The sequence below is a fragment of the Bos javanicus genome, chromosome 10 (genome assembly GCF_032452875.1).
Source record: "Bos javanicus breed banteng chromosome 10, ARS-OSU_banteng_1.0, whole genome shotgun sequence".
NCBI classification, from domain to species: Eukaryota; Metazoa; Chordata; class Mammalia; order Artiodactyla; family Bovidae; genus Bos; species Bos javanicus.
This window is the reverse complement of record NC_083877.1, coordinates 83,397,323-83,424,178: the sequence shown is the minus strand read 5'-3', so window position 1 is coordinate 83,424,178 and position 26,856 is coordinate 83,397,323. Positions and strand designations below refer to the sequence as shown.

The following is a 26,856-nucleotide window of genomic DNA, read 5'->3' as shown; positions in this document are numbered from 1 at the left end:
CATATTATGCTTGTCATTCACAAATTATTAGGCGCCTCCCAGGTCACAGTCAAGGCTACACAACACTTCAGCAATCTTTCCTTGTTGCCATCAATACCTTGTAAGGAGAACATTTACCTGTGACAACACTGGGGATTTTGGAGAGAAAGCTCTTCACTGTTCTGACGGGCACACCCCCTGTCTTGTCATCTTGCATCTTTGTAATGATGTCTTCAATCTGAAAGAGATTAAAGAAAGGAAGTGTTATTGCATCTCACAAAGTAATAGCAAATGGTACTTTTATAAACAGCCAAAATGTGGGAACATGGACGCCAACAAGAGATACCAGGAAAGGCCTCTGCTGTGTCAATAAACATAGCAGCAGGATCTGCTTTGGGTCTTGTGCTGGGGATGCAGAGGCCGGGGGGTTATATATAAAGAGCAAAAAGCATGATCTGTAAGAACAAGGCCGTGCCCCCAGTTCAGTAAGGTAGGGAGAAAAAAAATTCTTGATGGGATCCAACGTGTAATTCAGTATGTATGTGATGAAGTTCCTCCTCTTTCCCAGACTGGATTTATATATAATTTGAATCACATGAAATTGCCATATTCAACCTAAAGAAAAGGAAATTTCCTCTAATATATTAACACACAGCTGTTTGGAAGTATAGGCAGGGCCGCCTTTGGGACCAGAGAAGAATCCAGCCAGAGTGGCACAGGAGAAAAAGTATACAAATCAAGACATGGAAAGTGCTGATCTGGAGAAGTTGGAGGACAAGTCTCAAGGTTGTGAGTGGTGGTGTGAAGGGGGTTGCCTCGAGCCAAGAACAGGATCCTCTCCTTTTGGACTAGGGAAGACCACGCTATCAGGAGAAAGGCCATGGTGGGCTATGGCCTGGAGCCAGGTGAAATTGTATTGATGAAACCAGATACTGTGTACATATACTGAAAAAAGAACAGAGAGAGGAGATGGACGACCAAGAATACAGGTGTCTAACTTGGAAAACCAATCTGTAGCTGAGAATTTACAAGGCATGTAATTCCCTGGGCTGAAATCTTCAGAATAGGATGGAGAGCAGCCTGTAACAAGGACATAGATCTTTTTGTTTGTCCAGTGGTAGGGGAGGGCAACTGGAAAAGAAGAGAAGATAGTGTTTAGCTTTATCACTTATTTTGTTCCCCTAAGCAACAGAATGTAGTTGAAACACCAGGATGGATTCTCTGAGTACTTCCATATAAGTCACATAATTTTAAGTCTAGGAATTTAAAGCTGTAGTTTAGCTAGTCTAATGTACTAGCATAGCAATTCATGGGTGAGTTTCTCAAGGTCACATGACTAACAACTTATTTGCAAGAAACAGATAACTTGTTAGAGACAAAGTTAGGATAAGACATAATGTAATAATAACATACAATAGCCAAAATATATTTAGACTTTATTATGTAGTACTCTTCTAAGTACTAAACACATATTATCCTATTTCATTCCCCTGAGTACTCCACAACTTCAATTCCACTATTATCCTCATTCTTAGATAAAGAAATTGAGATTTGGTGAGATGTATCAATCTGGCTAGACTAGGCTAAGTTGCAGTAACAAATAACTCTCAAAATCACAATGGTTTAATATAACCAATTTTTTCTCTCTAGTGCTACAAGTCTATCAGAGGTCAAAAGGGGGACTGTGCTCATTGCAGTTTCTTTGGGACCCAGGCTGATGGAGCAGCCATCATCTTGAATGTTGCTGGTCATTGTGTTAGAGGTACAAGAGAGAATTCTGAAGATTCTTGCATGAGTTATTACATGCTATAGCCCACACGTTAATATAATAATGTCACAGCTCTTTGGACAAAATGAGTCACCACCCAACCACAAAGGAGACAGTCTTTTGGGTGCCAGGAAGGGAGGGGAGCTGACCACCTGTGAGCAGCATCAGTGACCACCTTAGAGGTTAAACCACCTTCCCAAGGTCACACAGCTACCTGGTGGTAGCCCTGAACTTGAATCCAGCTGCACACCCCAGAGATCAGGCTTCTGACCCCTGGGATGCTCCGTCACCCAATAAGAGTCTCAGAAAACAATCCAAACAAGGAGACCATTCTCCCCTGGATATTCCTTGATTTCCCTGAGAAGGACTGACAGTGAGAAAGAACTTAAGCTCCTGGTCCCTTAGGCAGTGGTTGAATATATAACACCAGGAAAAAGGGTCCTTCTCTGAAGACCTGTATTCTGTATCAGGAGGATTTTCATCCATAGTCTTATTCATAGTCTCAGCTAGGGCCCCACCTTCTGTCCTATAAACTCAACCCAGTGATTCAAAGTAGTTTGAGTATTTACTACTTATTGATAGTCCATGAGAGTTATTCCTAGAAAAGTGATTGTATTTTCAAAATAATCTATGCTTTTGGCTTAGTGTGCTATGTGAAACCAGAAGTATCAGTTACATCATTGCTTTTATGGCTTGAAAATTACTCGGAATTAGAGGAAAGCCAATATTTCAATTCAATTAGACCTCTGACTTGACACTAATTGGTAAAAGTTCCATTTTAGTGATATGGACTGGATTTAAAGACTGGCAGAGGTCATCTCCATGATTCTTTTTTCTTCTGCTCTGTTTAGTGGCTTTATCACACCATTGAATCTTAAAAGGACTTATTTACTAAAGAAGAAGATCCATCTTCTTATGGTGGCCCACCATGTACCAAGGGTTAGATCACTCATCAGAGATGACAGGACAATCACCTTCAGTGACCAGAAAGGGGATAGTGTTCCAGTAATAGTTTATAACATCGGAGGTGTAGAATAATGTTTCATTGGTCCCTAGTTCCTAATTCCTTCACAGTATTAATGTAAACCCAGATCCTTACCCTGGCTTCATGATGGGCTAAAAGTCTGCTTCTTTACGTTGGGGCTTAGCCACGTGACTTGCATGGCTAATATAATGTTACTGACTGTGATATGAGCAGAGACTTTCAATATACCTGGATGGTGATGCTCACCCTCCTCCCTTACCCTCCTGCATCAGATGGTGGTTGTTCCAAGGAAGGTGAGAGACATCCAGAGCAGAAGGGATGCAACACATAGCTAGATCAGTCAAAGATCGTGTAAGACAGTGGTCCAACTTCCCTGTGGTTAAACGTCAGCTGAGCTGTAGACTTGTTAGTGAAAAATACATGCTTGTTGTGTGCCACTGAGTTTGGAGTGATTTACTATGCAGGAAAGTTGTGGCTATTGCTGACTGATACGTAGAGCTCTGGGGAAAACATGCATTTTCAAAATTGGTGAAGCCATACAAATACCTGGTAACAAGAATCAATAAATTTTAGAGGTGTAGTATCCTAGTATCCAAACCTTTTAAAGAATGTAGAAATTCCACCTACACTATTCATTATGTGATTAAAAATTCTTAAGGTCAATTCTACCAGCATTATGTCAGGCAAATCTGTGGTCGCTGAGTTTGATTCCATAGCATGGCTCACTGTGACATCAGCTAATAATACTGTCTTTGAATTTTTTTTTCATTGTGTACAGAGAAATGCTTAGAGTACAGACCCACCAAAAATTCAAAAGTGGGTTCCCAGGAGCTTTATACAAATTATAATGGCAAACATTTTCAGAACATCTATGTTATGATCAATCCTAGGTATTTAAAATCAACTATCAATATTCTTTGTCTTAAAATTTATTTAACAAAGATATTGAAATTAAAACTCAGAAAGGTTAAGTGATTTATCCAAGGACACATAGCTAGAAAGTGGCAAAGCCAGGATTTCTTACCCAATTCTTCTTATCTCCAATGCCCAAGTTCTTTCTATCAAATCTAAGATTCATCTTATATCCTCAACCAGTGCCTGACAACATGCTTTGTAGATAGAAAGCACTTAATACTGTTTGCATTGAAGGGAAAGTTTAGTTCAGGCCTAAGAGTGTATAGGAGAAAAAAGAAATTGATCCAGATAATCAGATTCTCAACCCTCTCAGGGTTTATTCTGGTCCAATGACTGCTGGTATCTTGTTACTCAGCATTTTCCCTCTTGGTCTCAGGGGCTTGACTGGATTTATCTTCTATTGGTAGATCACAGCTTCCGGGTTGGGGGTGGGGAGAGGGGAGGTATACACTTTTGTTTTCTTGACTATTCAGTTCCGTCTAACTTCTGGTACCTTTTGTTCCTGAAGAAGAGCAACATCAATTCCCTGTCATCCTTTAATATGAGGTTCTGTGTCACCAGGGAGCATGCTGGACCTAAGTGACACTGAGCCAATCAATAAGCAGGTGGCCCTTATCTGACAGCCAAGCCATGCGGAGAAACCACGTGGCCAGCTCGACCAGTTCTGCCTGGATGGCTCACAGCAACCAGACACCCCTCTTCAAGGAGCTCAAAGCTCAAAGCACTGACAAGCACGTAAAACAGCAGGAAAAATGGAAGCCACTCACTGTACCATAGTGGGTTTTCTCTGAAATGAGGACTATTAGGACGACTGTAGGTGTAACTCACTGAAATAGCCATGCGGTGTTAAGAGAGGAGTGAGGAGAAGCAATCCTCTGTTTACAAACTGAAGCCACAGCAGGATGCTAGGAAGAACACTGGTCTGAGGCCCAAGAGAAATGCCAGCCTCAGTTTCACTGACTTGCTGTGTTGACCTTGGACAAGTTATTTAACCTCTCTGGACTTTAGGTCCCTCATCTCTACAGTGATAGCCCTGGTTGCTAAACTAAAATTTCTAATTCTAAAACATGCGAGACTTCTCTGACCTGACAGATACAAAGCTGTGTCTGCGAGGAAAGACTAGGAGCAGCAATCAGGCTGCTGGGTTCCCCTTCTGCCCATCTGCCCTGTGCTGACGTTCCCTGTGCTGAGCAGTGCAAGGTGAGGGAAAGGTCCCTGGGCAGGACCAGGGAGTTTTGATGTTTTGAGAAATCATTTTGGACAGATGGCATCAGAAGCCAGACAGAGACATGATCCAAAGAGGCCCTGACACTGCCCTTCATGGCCAGCTCCATCTATACTTGGATAGATGGCATGCCTAACAGAAATGACTAACGGCCAATATTAGTTTTGTTTGTGTAAATTAATTACCCGAAAACTAATTTATTTAGCTCCTCCAATTCTTCCTCGGTGGAAGATTAGAAAACTTCAAGAATAGGCCAACTATGCTGCTATTATTAAAAAAAAAAAAGTCCACCCCAACTTCAGCAAAGAAGACAGAGCATGCCTCAGGCACGAGGGTCTTTTTTATTGAAGCATTTCATCTTGACTTTGCAATCAGTTGTCTATTTCTAGCTACTAATGACTGTCACTTCAGCTCCTGCATTCATTAAAAACCCCTTCTGTTTTGGTGTCTGCGAATGAGTGAAAATGACTCTTTGGACACATCTTATCAGCCTGGAGGCAGGAATCAGAGCTGGCAAATGATAATCATATTTCTTAATCCAAAATGGGCATGCTTCACTGAGCATGCTCTGTCCCATATGTGTTCCATAAGATCAGGCCATTTCTCACTCTTACTTTTAAAAACACAGAACACTGCTGTTCTAAACTTGTAAATGTTCTCAGCTTCACCTACTGGTTTAGTGAACATTTATTGAGCATCTACAGAGTGCCAGGCCCTGATCTAGTTTCTATGGTTACAAAAAGCAGGTAAAAGACAAATCTGTTCCTCTTCATCATGGACTAATAAATTTCAGAAAGATTCAGGGATCTAGTCTGTGTTGGAGATAGCAGAGCCAAGTATGAGTTCCAAAAAAAGCTGGAAACACTAAGGAATATCACTTTCAGAAGCCCTCAGAAAGGGAACCATAAAGGCTTCCTCCCTTTTTCTCCATCCCATTCAATGGCAAGAGCAGAATTTGAGATTCCTTGTGCTAGTTACGACAAGATTGCAGTGCCTCCTAATTTGTGTTCAGTTAAAGTTACTTTTGAACCTCTGTCACAGCCTAGAATGCTTTTGACAAGAAGTTTTTAAAAATCCAAATTCAGAACAGTATGGAGGTTTCCCAAAAAACTAAAAATAGAGTTACCATATGATCTTGCAATCCCATGCTGAGGCATATATTCAGAGAAAACTATAATTAAAAAAGATACATGCACTGCAATGTTCACAGCAGCACCGTTTTCAATAGCCAAGACATGGAAGCGAACTAACTGTCCGCCTATAGAAGAATGGACAGAGAAGACGCGGTGTGTACATACAGATGTATGTGGACTCTTTCTCAGCCATAAAAAGAATGAAACAATGCTAGTTGCAGAGATTATCACACTAAGTGATGTAAATCAGACAGAAAGACAACTGTCATATGGTATTGCTTGTATGTGGAATCTAAAATATGACACAAATGTATTTACATACAAAACAGACACTGACTCACAGACATAGAAAACAAACTTATGGTGACCAAGGGGAAAGACAGGGAGGATCAGTCATGAGTTTGGGATTAACACATATATACTGCTATAAACAGATAAACAAAGATGTCCTGTTGTATAGCACAGGAAACCATATTCAATATAATAATCTCTAATGGAAAAGCATCTGAAAAAGAATACACACACACACACACACACACACACACATATATATATACACTTCAATAAATTTTTTTTAAAGTCCAAACACAGGGGATACAGTAGGCCCCCTACATACAAACCTTCAAGGTGTGAACTTTCAAAGATGCAAACATGTATTTGCCTGTCCAGCCATGTAAGTTAGTTCACATGCCTGGCATACATTGTCACATGTGTGCATCGTCCACAAATGGCTGTGCTTTTGTGTACTTTACTGTACAGTACTGTCTGGAGAACAATAGACCAGTATCTTTTTTTCAAGCCCAGGATGTCTAGAAGCAAGCATAAAAGCAGCAGAGATGTTGCTGTCACTGCTAAGAAGTTATTGCACTGTGCTTTTAAAGTTACTGTACTTCAAGATTAAAATGTTTTCTCTATTTTTTGTTTTTTTAATGTGTTGTGTGAAAAGTATTATAAACCTGTTAGAGTACTGTACTATATAGCTGATTGTGTTGGTTGGACACCTAAGCTAAATTTGTTGGACTTACGAACAAACTGGACTTAGGAATGCACTCTCAGCTTGGTACTCATTCATATGTAGGGGACTTACTGTATTTTCCCCGTATAACAAGCAATCAGCATGTGGGTGGCTGCGGCATTACTGTAGTTATCCAATTCTACCTGAATCACCATCTTGGCCATTCCTTCATGGTTTCCAGAAGATTACCCCAGCGCTAGACATCACTTCTACGTTAGAGAAGTAGAAATGTGGGAAGAACCAGCGACCAGTGGTACAGCCATATTTGTTCCTTTTATCTGGAGAAGCATATTCCTTCCCAGAAGATCCCAACAGATCTCTGCTCTTGTCTCATGGACCAGAACAGGGTCACATGGCAACATGTGGTTGCAAAGAAAGCTGGGAAGAGTGCAGTTAACTTTTCCAGCCTCTTCACCACATGGAAGTAGGGAAGAGGGGAGTGGAAATGGGGTGCGGTTCACTAAGTAATGCTGCCTACCACTAAGACCTTGTATTAAAGAACATTCATGAGGGATGGCTGGGCAGATCTTGATTCATCTCTCATCTGTTCTCTGCATGCAGCCTGTATCACCATAATTTGTACTCGCATTTCCTATTAGCTTGTTTTTTTTTTTTTTACTTACCACTTAATCCTAATTGTGAGTGCTCAGTAAATACATATTAATGAATAATTGAATGTGGCAGTGGTGGTTTAGTTGCTAAGTTGTGTCTGACTCTTGCAACCCCATGGACTATAGCCTGTGAGATCTCCTCTGTCCATGGGATTTCCCAGGCAAGAATACTGGAGTGGGTTGCCATTTCCTTCTCCAGAGGATCTTCCTGACCCATGGATCAAACGTGCGTCTCCTGCATTGCGGGCAGATTCTTCACCACTGAGCCACCAGGAAAGTCCTATAATCAAATGTATTCATCAGTAAATGAATGAGTAAATGACATGAGTGCTATATTCTTAAACAACTTTATCTTGGAATCCAGCATTGAACAGGATACTTAACATTTTAGGGTCTCGGGGTAGTGATATCTGGAATTTAAAGTAAATTTGGCATTTATATTTTTAAGATAATTCTGCTTTGGAAATATGTTAAATAAGTAGAAATTTCAAGATTTCTTGAACCTTAGCAACAACATTCAAGGAATTACTAAATAGGCATTTAGGTACTAGTTAAGCCAGGAGCCAATTACCCAGGATACTGAGCCTAACATCACCCAGGGACAGTGCTAGGCTGGAAAGATGAAACTGCATTGTTTGGTCTCCTGAAAGTTTATTTTTATGGTTTTAATATTACCATATGTACTGCTTCATAAATTACTTTTATGGAAAACATTGTTCTTCATTTCACTGAAGAGAAAAAGTAGGCAAGAATGATGTTCTAGGTCAGTGAACAAATAGCTTATTGATGATACTTTAGAGGAAATGACTTTCCCTTGAGCTTGGCTAGAATAGTGAAGCCTTAGAAGGCATCGTCTCTCTTGTAGAAGAATCTATTGTTTGTTTGGAAATATGAGCAGAGCTGGTCCTTTGGGCAAGCCACAGAATAAAGAATCTCTGATTGAGCAAGGTCAGATACAACGTAAATGAGGAAAATGGACACTGACCAATGACACATTCTAGAGACGTCAGAGGACCTAAAATCTTTTTATTATAATCTCAAATTACTGTAATTTGAGTGTGCCATCTGCTTATAATTGGGAACCATCCCCCTTTCACAAATAAGCACACTGATACTTAGGGAAGGTAAACTGTCCAAGGCCAAATGAGACTTGAATAGTGAGATTATTGATAAGAAACCCTGGCAGCCTTGATCCAGAGCTGGCTCCCTGGGTCTCTACACCAGTGCCAGGGCAGCTCCCAGGGAGGTTTCGCTTAACCTTAGGCTTTAGCTGAGTGCAAGAAGATGCAAAAGATGGGGCCACATCTTGTGCTTAAAAGTTTAGTACACAGTGGGGAAGGCAGAAAAGTGTTCCCTTCAAAAGATGTCCTCATCCTCATCACTGGAACATGTGACTATTACCTTACATGGCAAGACACTTTGCAGATGTAATGGGTTTAGGGCTCTGAGATGGAGTGGTTATCCTGGGTTATCCAGGTGGGTTCAGTATAATCACATGAGTTCTTGAAAGATGAAGACTTTTCCCAGCTGTAGTCAGACAGAGAGAGAGAGAGAGAGATGACTATAGAAAAGAGGTCCGAGAAATCTGACTTCGTTGGCTTTGTAGATGGAAGGAGGAGCCAGAGTCCAAGAGATGTGAGAGGACTTTAAAGGCTACAACAAGCAAGGAAACAGATTGTCCCCTGGAGCCTTCAGAAAGGTGTGCAATCCTGCCAACACCTTGATTTTAGCTCAGAAAGACCCATTTCAGATTTCTGAGCCCCAGAACTATAGAATAGCAAATGTATGTTGGGTTAAGCCACTAAAATTGTGGTGTAATTTGTTACAGAAGCAACAGTGACCCCTACTCAAGAACAAATGTTTGGGAAAAGCATTATTCTGTATTGCAAAACAGATTAATATTTTTTCCTTCCGGGGAGGAAGTGGGTAGATTTCCCACATTCCACTGTTCTCTGCTTTTTCTGCACAGTTTAACTGCCAAACCCATGGCCAACCAGGAACTGTGGCTGTCTGCTTGGGGAAGATGTCAGGGATGAGGACAGGGAAGATGTCTGTCTCTAACCCAAAGTAATTGCTTCCATGACATTTTAAATGCTTCAGTTTTTGGCCTACTGGGACCAATTAGATGAGTGGCTCAGAGGTTATTTCCAGGAGCTTCTTAAATAGGTCACAGCAGCCCACTAATTAACTTCAACACTACAATCTACACATGGAAAAACAAATATCCTTTCTTATTTCTCATCTCCAATCTTCCCTTGCCACATTCTTCAGTCTAGCCTACCAAGGAGAATTGGACAAAAAACATCAAGTGGAGACACAATGTAGATAATTAGGTCAGCATCATAAAATGCTCCAACTTTGAACATGAAGCCTTCTACAGAAAGATTCTAGTTCAACATGTACATCACTTTTCCCTTACCTCCCTCAGTAAGGAGAAGTCAATATCTTAGTTTCCAAAGAAAACTGGTCCTTCAAGTATCTTGGAATCTCACTATATATTTTTCCTCCTGGAGGGGGAACAAGAAACATAAGACTTGTTCCCCCTCTGCCCCCCGTCCCCGCCCCCGCAAGGACATCCTGGACTCTGGAATCATTCACCATTTCTGACTCTTCAACACCTTCCCCGACTTCAAGTTGAACAACTGAACTGGTCACTGGAGCGAATTAGAATCATTCATGTAAATCATCTGCTGTGGTTCCCTACTGCTACAAAATAAGTGCCAAGTTTCCTATTATGGGATTCAAGGTCCTCTATATTTTGTTATCAAACTACCTTTCCAGCATCAGCTCTCCAAACTTTTGGTTCTTGGATACACCTACCTGCAAACAATTCTCTGTATTCTCATGCAGTAATAATTCATCCACCACTGCAAACCCACTGGGTCCTCATCACCCTCCCAGGCCCTGTACAAATCTCCTCTAGGAAATGTCACTTGATTTTTCCAGCATACGCATACATATGCATTGCTGCTGCTAAATCGATTCAGTCATGTCCGACTCTGTGCGACCCCACAGATGATGACCCCACCTGGCTCCCCCGTCCCTGGGATTCTCCAGGCAAGAACACTGGAGTGGGTTGCCATTTCCTTCTCCAATGCATGAAAGTGAAAAGTGAAAGTGAAGTCCCTCAGTCGTGTCCGACTCTTCACGACCCCATGGTCTGCAGCCTACCAGGCTCCTCCATTCATGGGATTTTCTAGGCAAGAGTACTGGAGTTGGGTGCCATTGCCTTCTCCAACATATGCATTAAGAATGTCTATATTTTTATTGAAGTATATTTTACTTGGCTTCCTTGTGTCTCAGACAGTAAAGAATCTGCTTGCAATGCAGGAGACTTAGGTTCAATCCCTAGGTTGAGAAGATCCCCTGGAGAAGGGAACAGCTACCCACTCCAGTATTCTGGCCTGGAGAATTCCATGGACCGAGGAGCCTGGCAGGCTATATATAGTCCCTGGGGTTGCAAAGAGTTGGACATGACTGAGCGACTTCCACACACACACACACATTTTGCTTATAATGTGTTGATTTCTTCTGTACAGAAAAGTGATCCAGTTATACATATACATATATATTATTTTTTAAAAAAATATTCTTTCCCATTATGGTTTATCATAGGATATTGAATAGAGCTCTCTGTGCTATGCAGTGGGACTTTGTTGTTTAATCCATTCTCTATATAATAGCTCATGTAGAACCTGTCTATGAAACAGAAACAGACTCCCGGACATACAGAACAGACTTTTGGTTGCCAAGGGGAAGAGGACTGGGGAGGGATGGAGCAGGAGGTTGGGATTAACAAATGTAAGCTATTATATACAGAATGGATAAACAAAATGAATGCTTATATTTTTTATTCCCTTTTTCCATTCAAAGGATGTGAGGTAAGATCCAAAACATAATGTTTCTCCCTTGCTCCAATGGTAAGTGCCATATGCCTCCACTTGGGACTTTTTTTCTGTTACTGAAGTTTTGCTTCTTTCCCTCTGAACCATAACTTTCTGAAGGGGAGAGACAGTTCTCATCTTTGAAGACAGGACCTGGTCTTCTGTACCTGGGCCCCATCAAATGGAAAAAGAAAACAGAGGATAACAGTCAGCCCTTCAAACAGGAAGGACTCATCCCTTAATCTCAGGATAATGAGAGAGCCAGCCCTTCAGTCTCCCAGAGCTTCAGAGAGGAGAAAATTTCCAGATGGATCAAGAAGGGCTAGAATGAAATTTCCTCAGTAACTGCAAACCCCAGGACACCTAGAGATGTTTTAGAGAATTAAAAAGGAAAAAGCAGGGCTGCACCTGAGGCCCAGCATCCCCAATCTCCCCTCTCACTTCTGTGCACACCTCTTCCAACAGGGCTGCCTGAAGACTGCTCAGCTGCCTGTCCCCCGAAGCTCCTGTCTGATTTGCTCAGAACAACTGCCGTCCATACTCAGAAGAAGCCAGGGTGGCTCCCCCACGTGGTGCTAAACAGCTCACTGCTGGTGATGACGACAGCACCCTTCCCTCCAGCGGGGAGGGAGATGCTGCAGGACTCCCCTCAGCCCTTCTGACTCTGATTCTGGGCTTGTGGTTCACCCGGCCCGGCCCCACCTGTCCCGAGGGGACCCTGTCTTTTCACCATTTCCTTGGGTGCTGGCCCCACTGCTGCTGATCCTGTTGCTTTTCTTTCTGGGGCATTTTCTTCTTTGGTGACATCATTCTTCAGGTTTGATGTCCCCAGATGCTCCAGTGAGCACAGGAGAGTTACCCCCAGGAAAGGGAGACTGGGAAAAACCAGTAGGCAAAGCCAGGTGGCCCAGTCCTAAAGGAGAAACAGGAGGCGAATCATCACTGATCCCAAATATATTTGTACGCTCACTAGAAAACCAGACAGGAGGGTTTTCCTTCCATACTTACCTTTAGGTGCAGAGGTCCTCAAGGATTTTACATGAGCCTAAGGAAGCAGAGGAACAGCCCCCAAAGGAGCCATGCAGGAGGGGCAGTTACACTGCTGACTTCAGGTAATTCCCGCCTCCACTCCTGAGGGCGCCCCTGAGCACTGCCCTCAGCAACCTGGGGTCCCCACACTATTGGGTGGGACCCAGGGCAACTCTGGCTTGTGCTGCCAGAGGGACAGCAGCAACGATTTTGTTTTGGGTTTTGAGTCTCATGCATCTGAAGAGTGAAACTGTTAGCTGCTCAGTCGTGTCTTTGGGACCCCATTGACTTTAGCCCGTCAGGCTCCTCTGTCCGTGGGATTTTCCAAGCTAGAATACTGGAGTGGGTTACCATTTCCTTCTCCAGGGGGATCTTCCTGACTCAGGGATGGAACCCAGGTCTCTGCATTGCAGGCAGATTCTTTACCATCTGAGCCACCTGGGAAAGCCTCTGATACGTCTCCTTGCTGATAATTAATGCTGCTTGGAACACCCTGGTATACTGCTTTCTGGAACACTCATCTGAGTCATGCCAGAGTGCCCCTCTCTGCTGTGTAACTGATGCTCTGAGGCTGCTGTCTCTCCTGTAGAGTCTACCTCCTTCTCCTCACTGCGTTCCTGCACTGTAAGTGCCCCGTCCCTTCTTTCCTTACATAAGAAAGAAGCACGAGGTCCCCCTGCTCTTTCTGCAATGAATGGTCTCTCCTTTCATTCAATCCAGCCACCAAAGGATTAAACAGAAGGGACTAAGCCATGATGGGTACTTTTACTCACCTTTTTATAGTATTTCCCCAACTTTTAAAAATATTCATGAACTACTTTTTATTAATTTTAAGGAATTACAGTTTGTTTCTAAAATTTAAGTGACGGTGTAGGCAAAAGCTCTTAGCACAGTCCCTGGCACATAGATAGTTGCTTCCAATAAATGTTAATTTCCCCTCCTCCAAAACAGATTTAATTTCTTCTTCTATCTGAAGGAAATGAGTAACGACAGAAGATTCTACCACTCCCTTCAGATGCATGTGATTGACCCTTTGTTTTCAGTCCCCTACAGAAACCTCAGCAGATGGCAGCTGGGGATAAAGAGCCATGCTTTCCAAAGAGCTGTCACTGAAGTCATTTCCTACCTAATGAGCCCACTTACTGTAGGTTTCCAACTCCATGGAAGAGGTCTGCCCATGAACCAACTCTGAATCACCCCTGGGCTCCATGAGCAGCCTTTCTTTTACCACCTTCCAACCCAAGTCCCACCATGTGGCTGGATAAGCAGCAGAACTTTCCTGGCCACTGGTAGCACCTTGCCAAGGGAGGTCTGGAGAAAGAACAAGCTTTGCAGGCCCAGGAATAGGTGTTTTTTATTTCTATGTCCTTTGCCTCCTACTTCTGAAATCATGACCTGAAAGATAAATTTGTTTTTCATTCCCAAGAAAATGAGATAAATACAGTATATATCCACCTGGCGTAATTCCAATTTTAATCTAAGAAGGAGTGGAGAAACTCTGGGAAGCTTGTGATGCTCTGCTGACCACACACTGAAAATCTGTGGGATAAACACCCGTGAAGGGAAGTGAAAGTGTTAGTTGCTCAGTTGTGTCTGACTTTGCGAGCCCATGATCTGTGGCCTACCAAGCTCTTCTGTCCATGGAATTCTCCAGGCAAAAGTGCTGGAGTGGGTAGCCATTCCCTTCTGCAGGGGATCTTCCTAACCCAGGGATTGACCCCAGGTCTCTCCCATTGCAGGCAGATTCTTTACCATCTGAGCCACCACCCACACTTGAAAATAAACCCTGCACGTCCCTTGGGAGGGCAGTGGGATCATTTGCCAATGACTTCTGTTAACCACACGGGTTAAGGCGACTTTTGTAGTCACTATTTTTGCAATCTCCCTGTACCTCTTCTACAACAGGAGGGCAAGTGAGGGTCAGACGGAGCCTGCAGGCCTATCAGGCAGGACCTAGGAGCACCCACTGGGTGCCCAGCCCCCACCTCCAGGGGAGACAGGGTGGTTGGAGAGTTGTCCTGCAACTTGACAGTCATTCAGCTGCCCACATGCCCTAGTTTTTCAAGTTTAAACAGAGATGCTACAGTCTATCCCACTCAGCCTTTAGGAGGAACTTGAGAGGAGAAGTTTTAAGTAGGGTACCTGGCCCCTCCCATCTAAATGAAGATGACCCTTTCCCTCCTCTGCTTGTGGTGGGAGGATTTGCAGGGAACTGGAGGTGAAGAGCAGGGACACAAATGGGAGAAACTGCTGGATTTGAATCCATGATCACAGCAGTTTGGAAGGGAGAGGTTTTCTCCCCACAGCCCCCACTGCCATCTAGGAAGAAAGGCTGTTACAGGGCCTCAAATGATTGGCAGGAGTGTGGAATAGGTATATGGTTGGTGGGAACCGGATCAGTTCCAGAGCAGGATCACATCAGAAAGGCCACATCTCCAGTGGGACTTCTACAAGCAGCTCTATGGGCTTCGCAGGAGCTTCCCGCTGTGACATTCTTATTACAGCCTGTCGTGAATCTGCTTGTTGCAGGCTGAATTCTGTTCTCCCCAAAGTCCTACCTTCACATCCTTACCCACCAGTAACTCAGAGTGTGGGCTGATGTGGAGACAGGGACACAGAGACAGGGAACAGGAAGTCCATGTGGAGATTCAGAGAGATGACAGTCATCTGCAAGCTCAGGAGAGTGCCTGGAACACATCCTTCCCTCACGGCCCTCGGAAGGAACCAGCCCTGTGGACTTTCGGATCCCAAACTTCTCGACACGGAGCTTTGAGACAATAAGTTTATGCTGTTGAGGCCACTCCATCTCTAATACCTTCTTATGGCAGCCCTAGCAAACTTAACACTCCTCAGTGACTTTATAGGTCAGAGGAATGAATTTTTCCAACTCCTTCCATTCAGCATGCAATGAAAATAATTTCCTCTCATGGTCCCTTCTCTCCACTGCTCTCTCCCTACACACACACACACACACACACACACACACACTCTCTCTCTCTCTCTCTCTCTCTCTTCAAGAGACGATGACTAATTATTTCCAGATCAGACAAAGTGCCATGTGCCAGACTGACTTATTTGACATCTTGCATATTGTCTAATTCCCAGGAAGCCACACAGCATACTACTTCAAAACTCTGCCTTTTTAAAAAGCCAAGACCTTGTCTAATGTTAGAGCTGAGAGTAAATACAGGTTCTGAGACTAGATTCAGAACCAGAGGTGCAGCAAAACGTTACTTCCTAGAATGAGGAGTGAGGAGCATTACCAGAGCTGGTTTTTATTTGTTCTAAAACTATCTGTGAGTGTGTGCATGCTAAGTCACTTCAGACATGGCTGGCTCTTTGTAATCCTATGGACCGTAGCCTGCCAAGGCTCCTCTGTCCATGGAATTCTCCAGGCAAGAATACTGGAGTGGGTAGCCATTCCCTTCTCCAGGGGATCTTTCCAACTCAGGAATCGAACCTGGGTCTTCTGCATTGCTGGCAGATTCATTACTGTCTGAGCCATGAGGGAAGCCCCCTACACTGAATATAAATTGGTGCAGCCACTGTAGAAAGCAATATGGAGGTTTCTCAAAAAAATAAAAATAGAAATACCACATGACCCAGCAATTCCACTTCTGGTAAATACAAAAGTACTAATTTAAAGAGACACATGCACTCCAATGTTTGCAGTAACATTATTTCCAATTGCCAAGGTATGGAAGCAACCAAGTATCGATCAACAGATAAATTAATGAAGAAAATGAGGTCTATATACATAATTGAATACTGCTGCTGCTGCTAAGTCACTTCAGTCGTGTCCGACTCCATTCGACCCCATAGATGGCAGCCTAGCAGGCTCCCCCATCCCTGGGATTTTCCAGGCAAGAACACTGGAGTGGGTTGCCATTTCCTTCTCCAATGCATGAAAGTGAAAAGTCAAGGTGAAGTCGCTCAGTCGTGTCTGGCCCTCAGCGACCCCGTGGACTGCAGCCCACCCGGCTCCTCCATCCATGGGATTTTCCAGGCAAAAGTACTGGAGTGGGGTGCCATTGCCCTATTCATCCATAAAAAGAAATTTTTCCATTTGCATACAGATGGACTGGGAGGGCATTATGCTAAGTGAAATAAGTTAGAGAAAGACAAATACTATTTGATATGTGGAATCTAAACAATACAACAAACTAGTGAATATAACAAAAAAGAAACAGATTCACAGATCTAGAGAACAAACTAATGGTCACTAATGGGGAGAGGGGAGGAAGGAGGGGCAAGATAGGGTAAGGGCGTAAGAGGTACAAACCATTAGGTATAAAATAAGCTATAAGGATATGCAACATAGGGAATAAAGCCAATATTTTATAGTAACTGTAAATGAAGTTTAAACTTTAACAATTATGAATCATTATATTGTAACCTGTAACATAATATTGTACATCAACTATATTTTCAAAAACCAGTGTGTTTGCTCTGTAAACACAGCTTCCAAACAAGGCCTGCAGCCCCTGGCCCTTCCTATATAGAGAATTTGATCTATCACTGCCAAGCTCTAGAATCACTTCTTGAGCCAAGGCCCTGGTCCCTTAGGAGTCACTTCCATTCCTTAAAATGCAACTAAGTCAGCCTGGAAGGGAAACCTGTTAACCTATTACTCACATCCTCCCTGGGATGAGTGAGTTCATCAGATGAGTGAGTTATCACCAGAAACAGCCAGAGAGCCGGGCCCCCCTAAAGGGCTAGGGACAGTGGGAGATGAGGGGTAGGAGGAAGGGTGGAGTCTGAGGCTTGAATTCTAAAGTGGGCTGTGTGAGAGGGGATGGGTGAGGGTGGCATGGAAGGGCCCCTCCAGAGCCAGGGAAAGCCTGAGATTGCCAGGCCCCCGGAGGGGAAGAGTGTCCAGGACGGAGGCAAGATGCTGACTTGAGTAGGGGGAGGGTGACGTTCTCATCTCAAAAAGCCTTTCAGAGTAGCTGCATGTGGTTCTTACCTTTGCTTTGTCACAAGGAAATCACGCCCCTTCTGAGGGTATCAATCTCCTTATAAATGACTCAGCTTCCCTGCTAGCTCAGCTGGTAAAGAATCCACCTGCAATGCAGGAGACCCCGGTTCAATTCCTGGGTCAGGGAGATCCCCTGGAGAAGGGATAGGCTACCCACTCCAGTATTCTTGGGCTTCCCTGGTGGCTCAGTTAGTAAAGAATCTGCCTGCAATGCAGGAGACCTGGGTCCGATCCCTGGGTTGGGAAGATCCCCTGGAGGAGGGCATGGCAACTCGTTCCAGCATTCTTGCCTGCAGAATCCCCATGGACAGAGGAGCCTAGCGGGCTATAGTCTGTGGGGTCACAAAGGGTCAGACATGACTGAGCGACTTTCACTTTCATAAATGGTTGGACAAGCTCCATCATGGAACTCATTTTTGCAGACAATGTTTAAGACAGACATCCCTCATTTCCCTGATATCCAAATGTCTCCATGGGTCTGTTTGGATTTCTGGATCTTTCCAGACCAGGAGTCCTTCCTCCTGTCTTCAAGATGAATGATGGTTCCCAGGAGAGGGGAGGGGGAAGGAGAAGCACTCCCTGGCTTGCCCACCATGTGCCTGCCTCTGTGCCCGCCTGCTTCCCTGGGTTGGTGCAGGGTTCAGATGAGATGTACACGGATGCTCTTTCAAAAGCTGGGAGAGGGTGTTGTTGGCCCAGCTTCTATGCCCACTGCCCTGGAGAGCAGAGAGGTCCAGCCTGAGCCTCAGGGTGGGTGAGCTCTGGCACGGTTGGAGGGCTACCCTGCACTGGGCCTCACGGGGAAGGACAGCACCATTGAAAGTATGAGTGAGCAGCCATAAAAAAGAATGAAATAATGCCATTTGCAGCAATATGGAGGGACCTAGAGAGTGTCATACTTGAGTAAGTCAGACACAGAAAGACAAATATCATGATATCACTTATATGTGGAATCCAAAAAAAAGGATACAAATGAACTTTCATTTACAAAACAGACACTGACTCACAGACATAGAACACAGACTTACAGATACAAAGGGGAAAGGTGGCGGGGATAAATTAGGAGTTTTGCATTAACATGTACACACTACTACATATAAAAGAGAGAAACTACAAGGACCTACTCTATAGCATAGGGAACTGTATTCAGTATCTTACAATAACCTGTAATGAAAAAGAATCTGAAAAAAGAATGTGAATCAGTTTGCTCTATACCTGATACTAACACAACACCGTAGGTCAACCATATGTCAATTTAAAAAAGCTATTTTAAAAATATGGATGAGTGCCCTCAAACAGGTCCTTTTTGTTTCCCAGAGACCTCTTTTTGGACACCAGTTACGTGCTGTCCTCAGACATTCTCCTCTGACATTTAAGAGCCTGGGGGTGGGGTGGAGGGTGCAGAAGGTTCAGGGGAGGGGAATGGCTGAGATGGAGAGAAAATAATACCACCTGCACTTGTGATAATGTGTGTGCAGCAAAGACAGAAAACTTCCATCTGATATGAATTCTGACAGATAAAAAGCCTTTGTCCACACGTAGGTCAGAAATCTGGTGTGTGTGTGTGTGTGTGTGTGTGTGTGTGTGTGTGTGTAAAATCCTGTGACCTCGCAGGGCTAGAAATAAAACTCAGCTAGTAGGTGTTTGGATTCCAGTGGCTCCTCTGGCAGGGAGAGCACGAGAGCTCTTGGGGAGTGTGATGGCAAAGGCGTCACCTCCCCACGGTCACAAAGCCCCCGCCTGTGTCTCCAGCACACGGTGTGGCTGCTCCACAGAGGCCAAGCCAGAGCAGCTCAGGGTTTGAGCCCCGGACACCAGCAAACCACAAGGCGCAAATCAAGCAACGCAGTGAGCAGCCGGGAGAAATGTGATTTTTGACAGTGGGAACTATCGATGAGGTAAACAGAGCAGCGGGGACTGTGTCCAGAAGACAGAAAGGAGCTGCAGAGCTGCCTGGAGGTTTGAGCATTTGCAGAAGCAGGCGTGACGACCATCCCTGTCTGACTGGGAGGCAACAGCATCTTCCCACTGACATACCAATTAGGTCCCCTCCCTTCTTCTACCTCCCTCGAAGCTGCCCTATGGCTCAGGCAGGAGCTGATTACATTCCCAACTGTCTGTTCAGAGTTGAAAAAGCTCAAGGACAAAGCATCGGCAAAGACCTTTATTTGACTCAAGTTCGTGATATTAAACTTTTTTTCCTACATTTTAATTTGCCTCAAATAGCAGGGAGATTACGCTGTGCATCCTCTATGCATATCCCATTCTGGGGAGGCGGGGTAGATGTGTAGGGATAGGTCTGTGGCCCGAGACCCACCATGTGTGGAGCCCCCATGGACCAAGAGGCAGTAGGGGGCCTCCGCGGTGCCCTCTTCTCCCCATCTTCCTCATTCTGGGGTGAAGAGCCCTCTGCTGTGCCATCCAGCAGGTGTTTGCACACCCCATGGAGGGGGCCACACAGAGCTCAGCCTTGCTCTTCGCTAATAATCATGGGTGAGTCTATTTCTCAGTTTCCTTCTGCAAATAAAAGCATTCCATGGCTTCCAAAATCCTCTCCAGATCTTATAATCTTCTTGCTCCAAATCTTCAGCTTGACACGTCCCCTTAGGACATACAAGGAATGCTGTATCCCCAGGGGAAGGCTCCCCTCCAGATGTGTCTCTTGCCACAGCCTCTACCTTCCCCCTTCCCAACAGGAGAGTGGAGAAAGCTTACCTGAAAAATGAGTACAGTAATTTCTCGGTATCCAAAGGGATTGGCTCTGGGACCCCCACAGATAACAAAACCCGAGGATTCTCAAGTCCCTTTCTTGGACTTAAAAAGGTGTAGTGCAGTCAATTCTCTGTATCTGTGGGTTCAACTAACCTAGGATAGAAATCTGCTGATATGGAGGGTCAGCTTATGGGCCACAGAAATGATCCCTGGCTGCTGCTTCTTAGGAGCCTGGTGCTTACAGAAAATATGGCTCATTTTTGTTCCCTGTTCTGGGGCAAAAGGAACCAGGACCAGCCCACCGTCTGAGCCCCCTTGCCACAATCAATTTTGGTATTTTTATCATCCCAAGCAGAAATACCATACCCATTAGCAGTGCCTCTAGTTCTTGCCTATCATTCCCTCACCCGGCCATGTCTGCCAGCCCTAAGCAACCACTAAGTAACTTTCTCTATAGATATATAAGGGCTTCCCTGATGGCTCAGATGATAAACAATCTGCCTGCAATGTAGGAGACCTGGGTTTGATCCCTGGGTTTGGAAGATCCCCTGGAGGAGGGCATGGCAACCCACTCCAGTATTCTTGCCTGGAGAATTCCTTGGACAGAGGGGCCTGGCGGGCTACAGTCCATGGGGTTGCAAAGAGTCGGACACGACTGAGTGACGAAGCCCAGCACACAGATATAAATATCCCTATTCTGGACAGTTCACATCGGTAGAGCCACACATTAATTACAGGTGACACTTGGACTTTTACTTGCCTCCACTCCTCTCTTTCCCTCTCTCACTGTTTCCAGATGCAGATGGGGGTCAGGGCTGTTAGTAAACAGAGTCTCTGAAGCACCAGCAATAATCCTCGGGTCCACCACATGAGGGTGAACCTACCACATGAACTGAAATATCGCCAACTTTCTTTTTTGGTGAAGATTTGGGGGACTCTGCAAACTCCGCTGTTGCTTGCGAGCCATCTGGAGCCTGTAGGAGCTTAGTTCAAGTTGTTCTCAAGGAGACCCAGTGCTGGCAGCAGCCTGCAGTGTCTGTCAGACAGTTTCCTGAGCCAAGTGGAAGCTGGGGCCCCAAACAGCGCCTCCAAAGTAACTCAGGCTGAACCATGTCTAGTCGGCCCCAGAGCTAAGAGCCCCTTCGCTTAAATAATTCACAGGCCACCTCTGGATACGTAAACACAGCCCCATCCAGTGGGGGCTGACATGTGATTCCATGCATCATTTAACTCTTTGCGTTGCCAAGGAATGCAACAGAGATTAGATAATCAGAATAATTTCACATTCGTAAATGGCTTTCTTGTCTCTAAGGAAGAAAATATGGCAAACTCAAACTTGAAGGAAGCATTCAGCTGGACAACCCATGGAAAAAAACAAAATTGGGCATTTGTTACAATGATAAATTGGACATATTTCCCTTTACTCTCCTTTGCTAGGGCTGGAGGGGAGGTGAGTAGCCTTACAGAGAGGTCCTCAAGGCCGGTGGGAGGTACCAGTTGTGATTTACTTCAAAGGGAATGCTGGAGGCAATGAAAGAAAGAGATGGGGAAACAGTGAGTAGAAAGGAGACAGCAAGGATGAAAACAAAAGGGCAGAACACCCTTGACCTTGGAATCTTAGTCTGAAAGACTTGGAGCCCCAGGTCAGGCAGCCCCCGTGGACACCAAGTGAAAATACAGCTCTGTGGGCTGTCTGCCAAGGATCACTTCATCCTGTTCAACCCTCTCCAGTCACAGTTTAGCTAGGCAGACCCATCTCACCAAGCAGAGGACATGAAGAGACCCCTCGAGAATATTGTCTGTTGGCCTTGTGCATACTCCTTGACTGTAAGTGAAATATGAATGCCTGGTCACTTCTCTGACAAACTGCTACCCTCAGCAAGGAAGGTCTTCAAAGCCCACGGGCAAACAGCTTAATCTTGAACAACCTGAGCTGGTTTCCCAGTCAGCCAGCGCAGGTGGATGTAATGGGTGGACCCTTAACCTCTCCTCGAGTCTTCTTGATCTCTGCCTTTGGCTGAGCAGTCTCCTCTCCCTGTCCAGCAAAGTCCTTGGCCTGTTGGCTGCCTTCTCCAGATTCACCCTCCAGATGGTCTCAGTTGAAAGCCCTTGGTGGCCTGGGCCAGCATCTGGTCTGCATCATCTACAAGAAATTGATTAATCAAGGGCAGGGGAAGCCCCACTCCATGACAGACCTGGGGCCCTGGAAAGCATGAAAACTGATGGAATCATGAATGCTATCTGGGTAGACAGGCCACATCAAAAACTTTGACAGGTCATCTCACCTTGCAGGTATTCAGTTGAAAGCTGAGATGGAACCCCTGACACCCTCATCTGTCAGGGGTCTCTAGGTCCCATAGACAGCTGCTAAGAGAAGGTTTGGAATTTGTTCTGACAAGCTTGCAACATTAAGCTTAGATGTGGGTCCTGTGAATCTGAAATTAAATATCGTGTCACAAACATGGGTTTTAAAAATCCCATTTAGCTGAGGCATATGAAACGTTGATGCCCTTGCAGACGAATCAAACTCAGAAAAATATGGCAGAAGCCTTGATTTTTCAACCTGTCAACAAATTCCCTGGCAAGAGCTGGGGAAAATATGCTAAGAGGGTATTCATCCTCCTTGGATGCCCCATTTCCCCGGTTCATGATGTTAAGAGTGCGTGGCCTGAGGAACTCACACAGGCTCTCAAACATTCCTTATCTACGCCGACCCCTTACAGAGGAGAACGCAGCAAAGTATGCTGAAATTACACGCACGCCAAGACAGAGTGTGGCTCCTTCTGCGGGGTCACCCTAACACCCACTGGCTGTGTGTTACACGCACATGGTGGGCATTTAAAGCATTGTCAAGGACTGGCAGTGCATTAATACCAGTCCTGAACAAAGACTGGTACCTGGGGGAAGTGGACTGGAATGTTTAAAACCATCATCTGGGATCTGGAGCCTGATGGCAGATGCTGGCAAGGCTCCTGATGCTGGTGAAACATTTGCACGGACAGTGTCAGCCCTATGCTAATGCTTACTGCACAGCTGCTGTGTCTGGTGTTGTGGAGAACACAAGTGTATGTGATACCATCAAGGAGTTTATACGTCACCATGTGGGAAGGAGTCTCTCCTCTGCTTGCAAGTTTGATATATTGGCCTCAGAAGCTGGTTTTCCTCTTCCCTGGTATTCCGAGTGACCACTGGTTCACTGGCGATGACCCTATTAGCTGTGCTTACCCTCTCATTTCATTTTCTTCCACTAAATGGCTTGGTCCTGTAAGCATCTGAGTCATGGTTTCCTCCCCCATATTCATGCGTAAGGTGAAGGTAGGAATCATTTCCTCATCCTTGCACATAGTCGCTGCTTGATGCTCTTCCAAAAATATCTGTTAAGTGCCTGGTATGTATCAGGTGATTTTCTAGACAGACTGACTCTAATCCTGACAGCACCTCTGTGAGGTGGTTGTTCTCATTTTAAAGTGATGTTATGGAAAGGCAGAGAAGTAATAACATATCTCCAGTGATAAACAGCCCCTAAGGGGCAGTCAGGAGTGATGGAGGCAGGATTTGAACACAGATTTCTGAAATCCAAGGCCAGCACATAATTGTCCTTTGGCAGCTTTAGTCTTTTAACCTTATTCTAGTTGTTTCAAGGACTGGTTAACACCTAGATTTGGCTCTTAAGTAAAAAGTGTTATTTTTAGAACAAGGAAAGACTGCCTGATTGATGATATACACTGCTTTCCCTCTTACGTAATTGTGCCTAAGGAAAGCAGATGTTTAAGTTATTTGTGTATTACAGAAAAGAGTACTGTAAAACTACAGTAAAGCCCAATTATACAGTTTATTAAGCAATAACCTCAGATATGCGGATGACACCTTACGGCAGAAAGTGAAGAGGAACTAAAGAGCCTCTTGATGAAAGTGAAAGTGGAGAGTGAAAAAGTTGGCTTAGAGCTCAACATGCAGAAAACGAAGATCATGGCATCTGGTTCCATCACTTCATGGGAAATCGATGGGGAAACAGTGGAAACAGTGTCAGACTTTATTTTTCTGGGCTCCAAAATCACTGCAGGTGGTGACTGCAGCCATGAAATTAAAAGTTGCTTATTCCTTGGAAGAAAAGTTATGACCAACCTAGACAGCATATTCAAAAGCAGAGACATTACTTTGCCAACAAAGGTCCGTCTAGTCAAGGCTATGGTTTTTCCAGTGGTCATGTATGGATGTGAGAGTTGGACTGTGAAGAAGGCTGAGTGCCGAAGAATTGATGCTTTTGAACTGTGGTGTTGGAGAAAACTCTTGAGAGTCCCTTGGACTGCAAGGAGATCCAACCAGTCCATTCTGAAGGAGATCAGTCCTGGGTGTTCTTTGGAAGGAATGATGCTAAAGCTGAAACTCCAGTACTTTGGCCACCTCATGCGAAGAGCTGACTCATTGGAAAAGACTCTGATGCTGGGAGGGATTGGGGGCAGGAGGAGAAGGGGATGACAGAGGATGAGATGGCTGGATGGCATCACCGACTCGATGGACATGAGTTTGAGTGAACTCCGGGAGATGGTGATGGACAGGGAGGCCTGGCGTGCTGTGATTCATGGGGTCGCAAAGAGTCGGACACGACTGAGCGACTGAACTGAACTGAATAGATTACAGCAAATTAATTGAATTCTCAGGGGAAAAAGGTGGAGGGTATTTACTAAGCAATTACATGTAACTGTCAGGTTCTGTCAGAGAAGGTGATGGCACCCCACTCCAGTACTCTTGCCTGGAAAATCCATGGACGGAGGAGCCTGGTAGGCTGCAGTCCATGGGGTCGCGAAGAGTCAGACACAACTGAGCAACTTCACTTTCACTTTTCACTTTCATGCATTAGAGAAGGCAATGGCAACCCACTCCAGTGTTCTTGCCTGGAGAATCCCAGGGACGGGGGAGCCTGGTGGGCTGGAGTCTATGGGGTCACACAGAGTCAGACACAACTGAAGCGACTTAGCAGCAGCAGTCAGGTTCTGTGCTGGCTACATTCTCATGATAATCTCATGTAACTCTGATCACAAGCTGGGGAGGGGGATTATGATCATTCTTGCTCCACAGAGAGGAAAAAGGGGGTATGGTTTGCACAAGATCGCAAAGCTGAAAATAGAAGACCATAGGATTTGAATTGGGATTTAAATTAAGTTGATTAAAGTTTTGAATAGGTGACACATACACAGCATATGAAATTTAACAGATAGAGAAGGGGCACATTAAAAAGTAATTCTACTTCAGTGTGGTCTAAAGTACAGTCAGTTTGGGGTAATGTTCTATGGACATGCAGAAAAGGATGAAGTATTCTGTTTTTAGAAATTATTTAACACACACACACACACACATATATACATACATGAGTGAGTGAGTGAAGTCGCTCAGCTCTGTCCAACTCTTTCCGACTCCATGGACTATGCAGTCCATGGAATTCTCCAGGACAGAATACTGGAGTGGGTAGCAGTTCTCTTCTGCAGGTGATCTTCCCAACCCAGGAATTGAACCCAGGTCTCCCACATTGCAGGCAGATTCTTTACCAGGTGAACCACACTCACACACACACACACACACACACACACACACACACACACAGCTTTGTTATGTTATTGAGGCCATTTATATCATTAGTATTGCTGGTCCATTTTATTTGTTAAACTTTCTATAGCTAAACTATTTCTATTTTTCCTTTACTTTCCATAGCTTTGATTAATAACTTTTCATGCTACTTTAGTTGGTGCAGAAATACTTACGATTGCTGGACCTTCCTTGTTGGAACATATACCTTATCATACAAAGTATCTTTATCTTTCTTGTCTAATGCTTTTTGCTTAATGCTATGACAAACCTAGACAGAGTATTAAAAAGCAAAGACATCACTTTGCTGACAAAGATCCATACACTCCAAACTATGGTTTTTCCAGTAGTCATGTACGGATGTGAGATCTGAACCATAAAGAAGGCTGAGTGCTGAAGAACTGATGCTTTTGAACAGTGGTGCTGGAGAAGACTCTTGAGAGTCCCTTGGACAGCAAGGAGATCAAACCAGTCAGTCCCAAAGGAAATCAGTCCTGAATATTCACTGGAAGGACTGATGATGAAGCTTTGGCCACCTGATGAGAAGAGCCGATTCATTAGAAAAGACCCTGATGCTGGGAAAGATTGAAAGCAAGAGGAGAAGGGGGCAACAGATGAAGAGATGGTTGGATGGCATCACTGACTCAATGGACATGAGTTTGAGCAAACTCTGGGAGATAGTGAAGGACACAGAAGCCTGGCATGCTGCAAAGAGTTGGACACGACTTAGAGACTGAACAACAATACCAACACTTTTTGATCTAAAGTAAACCTTGTTTTATACTGAGTTCATGGCCTTTTATGTTGACATTTGATGATATTCCTTTGTTCATCCTTCTGCTTTCAAGTTTCTGAGCCACTTTGCTTTAGGTATGTGTCTGGTATATAACATACGGTTAAGTTTTATTTAATTACTCAATTGTGAGTTTAGCCTACACATTTATTGGTATGACAGATGTGTTTATTCTTAATTCACAACATTTTGTGTCATTTTTATGTTTCTATTGCTTATTTGTTAAAATCTTATACTCTTAAATCT

General features: G+C 44.4%; 1 protein-coding gene across 19 annotated transcripts in view; it reads right to left on the bottom strand.

The window, feature by feature from the left end:
• The window catches only part of RGS6 (regulator of G protein signaling 6), a 625,171-nt gene that overhangs the window by 200,851 nt on the left and 397,464 nt on the right, over positions 1-26,856 (bottom strand). For 18 of the 19 annotated variants that reach the window (XM_061429323.1, XM_061429321.1, XM_061429324.1 and 15 more), the window contains one exon: positions 118-217. In XM_061429323.1, coding sequence (XP_061285307.1) covers positions 118-217 — 100 coding nt within the window. Of the gene's footprint in view, positions 1-117; positions 218-10,050; positions 10,157-26,856 lie in introns of those variants that run through there. The other variant, XM_061429329.1, reaches the window with a different exon arrangement.